The sequence below is a fragment of the Chrysoperla carnea genome, chromosome 1 (genome assembly GCF_905475395.1).
Source record: "Chrysoperla carnea chromosome 1, inChrCarn1.1, whole genome shotgun sequence".
NCBI classification, from domain to species: domain Eukaryota; kingdom Metazoa; phylum Arthropoda; class Insecta; order Neuroptera; family Chrysopidae; genus Chrysoperla; species Chrysoperla carnea.
This window is the reverse complement of record NC_058337.1, coordinates 86,047,798-86,060,830: the sequence shown is the minus strand read 5'-3', so window position 1 is coordinate 86,060,830 and position 13,033 is coordinate 86,047,798. Positions and strand designations below refer to the sequence as shown.

At 29.9% G+C, this 13,033-nt stretch overlaps 1 protein-coding gene across 1 annotated transcript; it reads left to right on the top strand.

Moving 5' to 3' along the window:
* The first annotated feature begins 5,895 nt into the window (after positions 1 to 5,895).
* LOC123305792 lies at positions 5,896 to 9,408 on the top strand. The gene is made up of 5 exons (XM_044887621.1): positions 5,896 to 6,017; positions 7,155 to 7,395; positions 7,459 to 7,592; positions 7,661 to 7,810; positions 9,240 to 9,408. The coding sequence occupies exons 1-5, from the start codon at positions 5,954 to 5,956 to the stop codon at positions 9,389 to 9,391; spliced, it is 741 nt and encodes a 246-aa protein (XP_044743556.1). The 5' UTR covers positions 5,896 to 5,953; the 3' UTR covers positions 9,392 to 9,408.
* The last annotated feature ends 3,625 nt before the right edge of the window (positions 9,409 to 13,033 follow it).

Here is a 13,033-nt window from a genome sequence, read left to right as displayed (position 1 = left end):
ATTTCAATGCTCTATTTTTTATTACACTGAGATAAAAGTTTTTATATTCGTCCAAGATAGGTATAGTAGATATGAATAGGTACTGAGAAACACGAAATAAAAAATAAATAAAAAAGCTCAAGTTTTCAAACAGAAAGTTAAAATTTAAGTAATATTGTCAAATTCATCGGCCAATTTAATTATTTTTCGTACGTCCCAAGAAAGAAATTCTAATTTCCATAAAAACGATTATCACATATCTGTTAAATACTTTCTATCTGGGTAATCTTATAGAAAATGAGTACAAAACAATTTTGAAATCAGATTTCTTAGTTCAAGATGTAGAAAACTTTTAGGTATCAATCATCATTAGGACCACCTAAACTTATTTTGAAAGAACAAGGGTCAACAAATATTTTATGCTTTGCTTAAGGCAGTGATGATGTAATATGATAAGAAAATTTCAACTATTTTACAATTTATTAGTGAAGCTTTGTCTTTAAAAAATCAGCAGACGTAGATAATGCACTCAGCAACACCCTCATGAAATTAATCAATCACTAGAAAGAGAGGAAGGGACCGTGCGGCCAATATCTGTCTCTTTTCCTTTTGTTTATAGCACATATAGAGACAGATATTTAGCGCCGCACAATACCTCAACCGCGACCACTGCCTATTTTGCAAGTCGCAATCTACCTGCTTTTACGGATGCATGTTATTATTGTCGTAGCTCTCGATTTACCGTGTCATTCAATTTACGATTACTGTGTTTTTTAATGCAATTAAGTAACAATTTTTTATCTAATATTGGAGACGAAGATTTGTGCTTTATTTATTAGTATTTAATGTTTACAAATGTAATTGTGATTCATATTTGCTGTTAAAAAAGGTAATTTTCTTCATTAAATTTATCATACCCAAAGCTTTTTATTTGTGTATAAGGTTTTATCCGGCAAAATTTTTTCTAGCAAGGTAAAATTTTAGTATTTAAAATGTTTATGAAAAAAGATTTAGCGCGAACCTGCGCCTTTTCTTTTAAAACTAAGATAAGGATAGAGATTAAGATAGCTTAAGAAGGCAAAAGTCAAACAAAAGGAGCAAGCAGTTTTCCAGTGAAACTTTGTATCTCATAATTCCAAAATCACCTTACGTGGAAACAAAATCAAGCATAGATAAGGAAAAAAGTGTCTCAGAACAAAAAAATTTAAAAAAATTGAAGAAGAAAAAGAAATAATTGGGTTTGAAGGCGTATATGACTAAAAATTTCTATTATTGCCAAAGAAAAGGTACTTTTGCATCTAAATAGTCTTTTAAATCAATTTTGAGCATAAAATCCTTTCATTATATTTTGTCCGGAAATTTGGAATAATTATTCCACTGTGCGATGCCTCATCTTCTCTGTCGCTGCCCGTTTCTTTCCATGGAGAGCGGAAGCTCATTTGAGTCAGCATTTCTTTGACGATCTCTTCGACTAGGAATCCACCGCCGTCAAAGCACTCCCGTTGTTCTTCTTCAAATAGTTCATTGAGTAGTAGTCGTGATAGACCAACCCTCGTTTCGGTATCACAAAACGACCCTATGGTCTAAGTGTGTCCCCTTCGAGAACATCCGCTCTAACCTAACCTACCTAACCTATGAAACTCTCAGTCCATTCTCTATATTCATGAAAAAAATCTAACAATTAATTAAAATTGTTGAAACGTTTCTAATATGAATTTGATTAGAATCATTCATTAATATTGAAATTAATTGCAATTCTTTTGGTGCAAGATCAGATACAAAAAATATCTGCACGTGGTATTTATTTGAACCGAACCTGTTTTAATTAATTATACATTAACTAGAATTGTTTATTTTAACTGAAGAAACTAGCTTTACACTAACATTTAAAACTCAAAGTGCGTTGGAAATAGCGCGAATTCTTATTGATTTTAAGCTTCATTTTTCGCCAATGTCAATTTTAATTAAATCTCTCCAATCAAATTATATGAAATATCATATGATTTGCACAAATCTGCAAAACAGCAATAACAAGTTTTAGATTTTTCCCTGTAGAATAAACATTTACATCTACTAACTAGAGAAAATCAAAATGCACATATTGACCCAAACTTTTACGCTCGAAAACTGTGAACTGGCCCATTTTTTATCTTAAATGTACAGTTTTTGAGTAAATTGCGAAGAACTGCGAAAAGACTTTGATTTTTGTAACATTAAAAACACCCTTGGTAAATAGCTTAGACTTGGTATCCTAACATTTTCAAATTTTACAATGTTTAATTTTTCAATAATTGGCTGTTATTAATATCTTGACGAAATTTTCAAGTTCAAAAGCTCAATCTGGAGGCTGTCGATTTTAACAAGGCTTTTTATAAAAAAGACAATAATATATTATTGATATAAAAATTCCATATTTCGCGAATTTTTTACTTTTTAAATACCTTGTAAAATATAGCAATATAGCAACAATAATAGAAAAAATCTGATACGAAAACAACCAACCTCTATGTATAAATATACACATGTATATTTAAAACATGTTACTTTTTACAAGGCAAGTTACAAGTTCTAGTTTGTCCTTTCTCGAGAAATTTTTCGGGTAAAATCCATTTCCGATTGGACTTCACAGTTCATGTGTTTTTTTTATTTATCTATGTTTTGTATTAGGCAAAACGTATGATTTTTTTAAAATAAAATAAAAAAGTATGAATACAATAGGCCAATACTCATTTTTATTATCAAATCAAAGTTTTCATTTGTTACATAAATTAAAGTCCATCATGCATTATACTTTAATAGATTAACGTAAATGAATTATTTTCATTTGAACAAATAGAAAAAAACAAACTACACAGAAGCCGGGACTCGAACCCGGGTCCTCTAGATATTCGGTCTAGGGCGGAACCAACTCCGTCACTCCTGTTGTTACACTATGTGTAATAATACTCTTTTGATCCCTTTTTAATCCCCAGATGCCCTAGAGGTGGCTCGACAGCAAAAGCTCGACAAATATAACCAACTTGAAAGTTATCCTCGAAAGGCTATAGGGTCTTATTGGATGCTTTTGTCGTTGGTTCGCTTGGGTCATGGCTAGCTCAGAACTATAGGGTTGCGAAGTCTTTGGGAATATCTCCAAACCACGATTAGTCTCTGTGACCCTGCACACAAGTATTGGATGTCCCGAACATCTGCGCCATGCCTCCCCCAACTGTGAAGTGTTATCTGTGATATGTGTGTGCCGCGTGCTTTGTTCTAATTTATAATATAAACTGTGACATGACACTTTTTTTTATTTTTACTATTTTTAAAACTGTTTTAATTATTTATTAATGAGTGTTTTTAAATGTGTAGTCTGTCATTTATTTTCTATTTTATTTCATCTTAACCAATTTTATTGTACTTTTATCCATTTTTTACACTTTGTTTCGATTATTTTTTCTGTCAAACCTGTAAATTTTATTATTTTGTATCTTTTCAAGATTATTATAATATTCTTTTGATTCCTTTTAAATAGTTTTTCCAAAGTTTTAATGTTTTTTTACACAAATCTCTATAAATATTAATAAAAGTCTGAAAATTTACTGTATTCGAATTGTACGATTTTTGAGTCCGACTCATTTTTCCACGTTATCAAACGTATCTTTATCAGTTCATCAAATAGCAAACAAAAAGAATCATGTAAATTTCGCTTCATTAAGAGCTGACGTACTTTAATTACAGATCAATAGCCAAAAATATAATTTTTTTCAATCAAAGGATCTTGAATTTTGAAACAAAAATAGTCTATTTTAACTCACGATAGAATGGAACATTACCTCTAAATCAATACATATATATAGAGGTAAAATCACCCTCCATATTAAAAGTATGAAATAATAATAACAAGTTTAACATATTTTTTTCTAGTAATTAAAATAGAAAATGATAATTCACTGATTCACGTTAAAGCAGTTTACCTTGCTAGCTTTGCATTGTTTATTTTCTATTCTTGTTTTATTTTTAGACTCTTAATAAATTTTCAAAAGTAATTTCCTTATATTTTCGTCCATGAATGAATTTAAATTTTTCGATTTCTTCCATAAACTCTGGATCAAAGTTGATTGTACTTAATGTGTGGTTTTATTCGTTGTTATGCATCAATTTAGAAATTGCCAAGGCTGTTTCATTATTGAGTACTTTGTGACAATGTTTGACACAGGGTCGGATTACAAACTTTACAAATAAACTCTTAGGACCTTATTTATTGAATTCGTATATTAAAAATTGGAATCTGAGCAGTTACTTTCATAAATTTGCTTTATCCAACAATTGTAGTTAAATAAGTATGGTGTCTTTTAAGATCTTTAATCTTTTACTTATATATGCTTACTCAATGCTCTAACTTACAGCTTTAAGGTAAAAACAAATAAAAATCCACAAATCAGATATTGCATCTGCGATCATTCTCATTTTTTTAATTTGCTATTTCGTTCACTTGTTTTTAAGATAAATTAAAGTTTATTTTTAAATAATAATAATAATAAAATAATTATTAATTTTTGTAACGGTTTTTGCAAATAATTTTTTAAAAGTGCACCACAGCGGTTGATCAATAGAACGTTTTTTAAAAAGGGCTTAATTACGCGTAATTTGATTTATCTATCTATCTTAAATTGGTTTATTTGTCGCCGTCCAATCCTAGCCCAAAGTCGACCTTTGAATATTTTCATCCACGCTCGGTGTTCAACTTAGTATGGTGCATGTTTTAAGAATAACGTTGCAATTGTTATCTCCGATTATAAATATTTTTATTGTGATTCTATTACTTTATTGAAACTTTTCTCCTTCATTTTCGGTTCGTCGTATTAACATTAATTTAACTCTGAATATTTCTTCTGGAAGAGTCTGAAATCTTGGAATTTCTCGTCAAATCAGAAGCTCATTCGACTTTTTGAAAAATTTTGACTTTGAACACGAATAACTTTTTTTCTATCTATCGTACCGTGTACTTTGACATTAACAAGTCCAACGACATCAAAATCATCAAATTGGAATGAAAATGCAAAAAAAAGTCATTATCCAAGATGGCGGCGAAAGGGTTAATTTCCGAATACGCAAATTCAGATTTAATGTATTCGAACAACCCCCTATCGTGTGAAATGATAATATTGGACACCCCGACAACCGTGTTACCCTATTTCCATAAATATTCAGCCTCCTATATGGACCTCAAAAATTATTAAATATTTATAATTTCAATTTTACATTTGTTTTTACTTTTTGTTTTTGTTTACTTTTATTAATGTATACGATATTTATTTACATCATGATCTTTCGATTATAATTGGACTTCTTGGATTCATGTCAAGCGCCCTACCAATTAGGCCATTCAAGTTCTAGACACAGAGTGCAATTTTTGTTTACGCTGTATGTATCATATTAAAAATCATAAATTGTAATCGAGAGACCATGATGTAAATAAATATCGTATACATAATTAAAAGTAACAAAAACAAAAAGTAATAATAATAAATAAGTGAGTAAACAAAGTATAAATAAAAATTCCATGAGTTGAAAAAATTTCACTCTGTGTCTAGAACTCGAATGGCCTAATAAGTAGGGCGCTTGACATGAATCAAAGAAGGCCGTATTCGAGTCCTGGATCGAGTGTATTTTTTCCAATTCTCTTTAATTTCCATTTGTTATTTATTGAATATAAACACAAAAGAAACAAATAAAAATAATTATAAACACAATTTTTCCGATTAAAAAATTAAAAATGCTAATTCGAATGAAATACCGAATACATTCTATGATTTTATTAGTATTATACAAACAAATAAATTATGGAAAATGGAATAAATTAGTTGACTCTGTCATATATTTATTTTTTTGTTCCTTAATTAAGGATTCAATAATATATATATCAGTCATAATTTTATGTTTATTGTTCAATCATTGTACTGACATTCAATTATACGGATCATCGGTAACAATGAAATTTATATTACTAAGTGTACTTATTTCAACAATCACAATCTGTAATGGACGAGTGTTACGTAAGTATTTTAATAATTTTCAAATTAATGCAAAAGCAAAACAAATTTTATAGCTAGGGGCTACCAAGGTGAGAGGTTTTTGCTTATAAACAGGCATTACTCAATAATGGCGTCTAAACTAAATGGGCACTTCCCTTAAGTTTACCGATTTCATTATTATTTGATCCCAAATAATTATTGGCATTCCAAGATGTACATATGCTTTAGCTACCTTAAATCACCATGTATCTGAAAATCTTGTTTCTCAGATATACATGCTTTGAAATAACAGTGAATATGTGTCCTCCTAGGTTTATCTCATGTGTACTCTAAAGTGAGCGTAAGTTTAAGTGCAGCGATGGCGATGTAAGATTCTGTAGAAGTCGTTGGTTTCAATAGTGGTGAAGGCTAAATTAATTACACGTAGTGAAAGCGGAAATTTATACGCTCTAATTGCCTGTATCTCCCACAATTACAGGCAATGATACAGATGTATTTATGGCCATTATCATGTTATCAATAATTCCTAAAAAACTGGTACCTTAAATTTCGGGTTAACTGTTTGCAGATCATTTTACTTACTACAGACACCATTAAAAAATAGCTCACATCCTTTTACAGAAGATCGTACCATAGAGAAAACACCCGGACACATACTAGTTCAAGCTTGGGTGGAGATTGTTGTAGCATTGGGCCTAGTTTAGAATTTTCGTAACAAACCTGGGGGAAAGAAAAACAAAAATTAATCTGACATTTTATTATTCATTTGCCACAACGGCAAGTTAAACGCCTCAGTTTGCTTACCCTTGCGTTTTTGTGAGACAAGTATATCAGGCCCTGTTTAACTAGCCAAGGCCGAGGCCTAGGCAAAAATTAGCAAACCGAGGATATATACGTTAGCGTTGGTTCCTATTTAGCCAAGCAAGGGCTGGCAAATCAAGGCTCAGTACGATCTCAGATTAAAGGTCTCCAAATAACTCTCTATTGAATGATTTAATCAAAAAATCTAGAGTCAAAATTTTTAGGTCACCTCTCTATGATTTACGTAAGTGCACTAGACCAAAGGTTCTTCACAACCTCACAAGTATTAACATTCGGTTCACCTAAATAATAGAATTTTTATTAAGCAATTTTAATAAAATTTTCATCAATATATAGCGGATTCAATCACAGGATGTAAACGTTCAGATCCAAACTTAAATCAATGTTCAACAGTTTTATTAAATAAATTACGTCCAGAAATAGAAAAAGGAATTCCATCAATCAAATTACCACCTATAGATCCATTTAAATTAAACGTTGTAAATATTGACAAAGCATTGGAAGGTATTAAAATTACTGGAAAATTCACTGATATTGTTGCTGCGGGCGGAAGTAAATTCATTGTTGAAGAGGTTAAGTAAGTGAAAGATATAACAAAAAAATGAGTATATATATTTTCATTTAATTAAATTTATTACAGCTTAAATCCTAAAACATTGGACGGAAAAGTTAAAATAAAGATTCCAGAATTGAAATTAAGTGGTGGATACGATCTTAATGGAAAACTATTACAAATTCCATTGAATATTAAAGGAAAAATGACCGGAAATTTTAGTACGTATTTAAATAATGTGTATGTATATCTGATACAAATAAATAATTCGTTAATTTTTACATTCTAGATGGAATCGATGCCGTTGTAGATCTTAAATCAAATGAAATTGATGATAAAGGAGTCAAACGTTTAAAATTGACTCAAATTACAAGTAAAATTAAAGTTGGTGGTGGAAAATTGAATTTGGTTGAATCAAATGCAAAAAATCAACAAGCAGGTAAAGGAAATAGTATTATATATTGTATTCTTTATTTCAGTAAAAGATGTATTTTCTGTTTGTAAACCATATCGTTAGCCATTTATATTACATATATGAAATAAGAATAGTTTTTAAGGACGCTCTTATCGCCAGTCAGACTGATAACTTGAAGTTGTACCCACGTCCACGCGATACCAATCACACACAGGAACACATAAGCATAACACACCGTAACACAGAGCACACAATCCCTCTTTCTTTTATACTTATAAGAACGTCCATAAAAATTCATCTTACTTCATATATTTTAAATGGCTAACGAGATAGCTTACAATCGGTATAGTCAATGAATTATAGTGCACAAATAGAGGAGCACAAACAGATTATCCGTTGGAAAAATTATCATGTTTCCATTTCTTTGCATGCTTTCGTTCAAAAGACGTTCCTTAATAAAGAACAAGAGTTAAATCAATTTTCTTTTTGATAACTGTCCAATTTCAATATTTTGAACTAGATCTATTTACCTATGTTTTTTGGTGAATTTTACGCCCAATTATTAATTTATGATTTTTTGGTTGATCCCACCGTTTTCGAGGTATTAACAATTCAATTTCAAAAGACTTCAAAAAGGTCTTTTTCAAATGAGAGTAGCATTCTAAAGACTTCATTTATAAGCTTGCAAAAATTCTAAAATAACCTTTGAAGAAAAGACATTTTTAGTATTTCCTATTTTGATAACATATAAGCTAGGCCATAATATCAGTTCACGAGCGATACTCTTAGGCCATAAGACACATTGTGACACGATAACATATAAAAATGAAGTATTTCTGTCTCATGTACTGTTACAGGAAAATTATCTAGTAATTAAAACTTAAAACACAAGGTTTTTTTTAGAGTAAAGAAAACTCTAATTACCTACTTTACAAAATTTTGTTAAAGGATGATCATAGATTATTTTAGGATATTGGTAAGCTTAAAAATTTAATTCTTAGTTTTGATTTTCAACATCTAAAATGGCTTTTGAATTTTGAAAACGGTGAGCTTTACGAAAAAATCACAAAGAGTTCTTCTTGACGTAAAATAACCCAAAGTAGTTCTATTTGGTTCAATAAATTGACATTTAGGTAATAGCTATGAAATGAAAATTGGTTAAAAGAAATTGGACCAGATTTTAATAAATGAGAAAAATATCACGATATTACCTTCTAAAACAGGGGGAAAAGTCGTTGCCATCGTCTCCCCGGCTGTTTTTCTCAAAAATAATTAATAATATTTTTAGTAGCTTGTGATAATAATATAATATTACTGCTTAGAAACAAAATTCATACACGTCTATTTTGTAATTCTTTTTCTATAAACATAACAAAAAATTTTTAGTTTTTAAAAATTTTTAGTAATTAATTTAAATATATTAAATCAAAATTTTGTTTTAAAATTATGACAGCCGATATTGCAATGAATTTCTTCAATGAAAATTCTGCCGAAGTTTTACAAAGTGTAGCACCAATTATTGATGAAACAGCAAGTCAAATTATCAAGTCAATTTTGAGTGAAATGTTGGAAGTAATACCATCAGAAGAATTGTTTCCTAATTAATTAAAAAAAAATTAAGACAGAAGTTATTTATAAATGTATAATTAATTTTAATCAATATTTGTTGGTATACCTATTTGTTTTATAAGTTTTTTGCAATTCTTAAATAAATGTGAAAAAATTAGAAAAATGTAAATAAAAATTTGAAAAAGGAAAATATTGTAAGTCAATAAATAAATAAACCGACTGCAGTACAGTGTACAACAAGCACTGTTACATCAAAATAATATACATCCGACTAAGCAGGCTCCACGACTTGTATTATGGACTCGAGATGGTAATGGTGCACATTTTGTGACCCAGAGATACATATAAATGTATAGAGATAGTTTTCTAAGTAAGCACAAAAAAGTTTTCTAGCGTGACACATCACTGATAGATACACATGTTTCGTAAATGAAATTATCTAATTGATAAAGTGATGCAAAAAAGAAGATTGATAATGACAGCCTGTTTATAAGAGAAGGTACTATTCTACCAGCTAGTGTATGATTCAATGCATGAATCGTTACCGTCTGGTGTTTTGTAAATAATTTTTTTTTTGTCGATTGAGAGCAATTTCCCCAATCAAATGTGTTGAATAAGGTGTAAGACAAGGTTTTTTTTTAATTAACGAAATTTTATTGTTGAATTACTCAAAAAAAGTCTGCAGTGTCTGCCAATATTACTCTGATAAAACACATACAGTGAAAATCATGGTCTTAAATAGGCCTGACAGCTTTTTATCAGAAAAAAGAAACCGTGTATAGAAATTCAATGCTGAGTTAAAAAATTCGGGCGAACTTTAGGGTAAAATCGGGTAAAAGAGCGAGTAAAGGTATTCCAAAAGCATTCGACAATTCTGTAAATACAGTCTCTCTTCTCCGCTTCCTATATAAAGAAAAAAAAATGAGTTTTCGATTATTACCGTATAAAAAGAGGTGGTTTTCGAGTTGTTTACGTTCTATTCTGATATATAACCTAAAATATTGTTAATAAATTAAGTTGAGCAATAATTGGTTTCCCATAAGTACTATCATCCCCTATTCTACCCCTTCAAATTTTATGTTCGCGACAAAACGTACCCATCCTATGTCTTCTCCTAAGGTCCTCTTTATAACTAAAACGGAAATCAACAAAATTGGTTCAGCAGTTTAGGTATTAAAACGTAGCAGATAGAGTTGCTTTCTGATTTATAATACATATTTCAGCTAGCCTACATTTTCACATACTCAGGTTAAACAGACTCAAAATATAAATATTATCAAAGATAATAAATGAGAACTCTAGGATATTTCGAAATCGATTTTTGCCCTAATTTCCTGGATCATTTTTTTGTATTTTATAAATACGCATTTCGACAACCAAGTAGTCATCATCAGTATGAATTAGCTGATCGTAATTACTCTCATATTACTAGTTGCTAATTTGGTATCGGACCACCGTGCGTGCCGTGGTGGGCTGATCTAGGAAATTATGGCAAAAATCGAGATTTAGACTCAAAATAGAAACTGCATCCGTGTTTCTTTTTATTTTTCAATATTGCTTATCACTGGCCTTCTTGCTGATAAAGTTAAAATACATGGTATCACAATGCGTGATTATATTTTGGATAGCACTATTTTATATATGCAAGAAAATAAATTTGTTGTTAAAAAAACTGCCTACAAAGTACTAAGAAAAACAGGATAAATTTACAAATTTATCTCTTCATAATTGTATCAGCATCATTTTTTTATCTCATTATTTTCGATGCGATGAACAGTATCAAGTTATTCTAGAAAAACTGTTTAAAGTCGGTGGTTTCCCGAATGTCTCTAATAAAAAAGGTTCTCATACTTAAGAGTAGCATATCTTGTCTAATTTTCTTCCTAGAAACTCGATTAGTAAACAAATATCTGGAACTACAATAGCTAGAAGTTTCGTTCGAAAGTTATTTTCGTTTATCTCATAGTCTCCTAGCTATTTGGGAAAAAGCTGATTAAGTAGGTAGAAAAACTATCCCTTTCACTTTTCTGTAGAGGATGCCATCGTGGTGCGCCTCTGAAAGTTACTGTTTGGGTTTATAAAAGATTGTTACAAAATGGCATCGCGGAATCATTATTTGCAGAGTCGATGTGCTTATCATCTGTACTATTAAAATGCTTACACATCAATTTTTATGATATTGTTAATACTTAATAGGCAACTTTCTTTACGTTAAATTAATTTTATTGCATATATATATATAAATGCACAATATGAGTACGTGTGACACCATCAAAGAAAAATGGAAGATTCGCCCTATCACTACTACAAATTAACATTACATTACATTGTTATTTAAATTAACAATCTTACTAAGCGGAATCATTAAATGCAGGGTTACTTGAGTTTTTGTAGTTCATAATCTGTAAAAACCCTCTATCCAAAAACAAGGCTACTGTACCATATAATGTTAATGTCACCTACAATTATCATCTAAGAACAATCATCCAATTTACAACATTATATAGTACAGTCACCTTGTTTTTGGAAAGGTGGTACACCTTGCATCAAATCTGAAAATTCTGATTTTTCGCTTTGAGTTTTTTATGATTTTGGTCTATTTATTTATCCAAGTTTACAAGCTCGAGCAACAAACGTAACTTTGTCAAAAATCAAAAAAATCGGAAATTTTTTTACCTTTTATTAGTTTTCGGATAATTTAATCCGGAAGGACTAACTTTTCGAATGTAATAACGCCATTAATTTTTGAAAACAGAAAAAAAAATTTTTAATTGAAATCTGCACATTTGTATATCTAAGGGATTCTAAAATATAGATGTGCAAAATTTACCTCTTTTCTCTAAATCTTAAAATTTAAGTAATATATTGTGGTTTTGTGCGAATTTCAACTTTTTCTTCAGAAAATATGCCCATCTCCGTGGTCTTCCTCATTCGTATAAGCACCGGAAAGGTTTGAGAGGACCTACAGATGAAACATTCATTCAATTATGCATATATCTTGCTAAAAGCTATGAGTAAGGATTCGGAAGTTGATGCAACTCACATCTAGCATTTGCCAAGCTAAATACAGTGTTGAATTTTTTTTTTAATGGCGAAGTATATATATACTTTCAATCGATTTATCGCAATTCAAAGAAGAAAACTTCAGTAAACTAAAAACTCTTGGTTTTTTTCGTTCTTCATTCTTTTGGAAAGTAGTAGATCTCAAAAAGACACATAGAATGAATTCAATAAATTATTGATCCGCAGGTTAATTTCAGTAATGGTCTGGCATTATTCATTGAAATAATTGTCAAGGTTTACTTTTAGAAATTTTCTTTATTTACTATCTGGTAAATAAGGAAGAAAAATTTACAACCTTCGATAAATACTCGTGTAATATATTATTTTAATAGCGTTATTGTCGCAAAACGGCCTGTGGTTGTTAATAAAACTTAACTTCACTTAATCCATACATAGATAAGATTAAGTAGGAAATATCAACGGAAAAAATTAAATTATGTAAAAAGCACGACCATTACCTTGGTTTATGACAATCAAGAAACTATCTTAAAAGATAAGCGACAATATATCAGGAAATAAATTTGTGGTGTGATTTTTCATTTAAAATCATTGATTTAAAAAAAATATATTAAAAAATGCATTTAATTGTAACTCTCCTTAACCTGAATTACAATT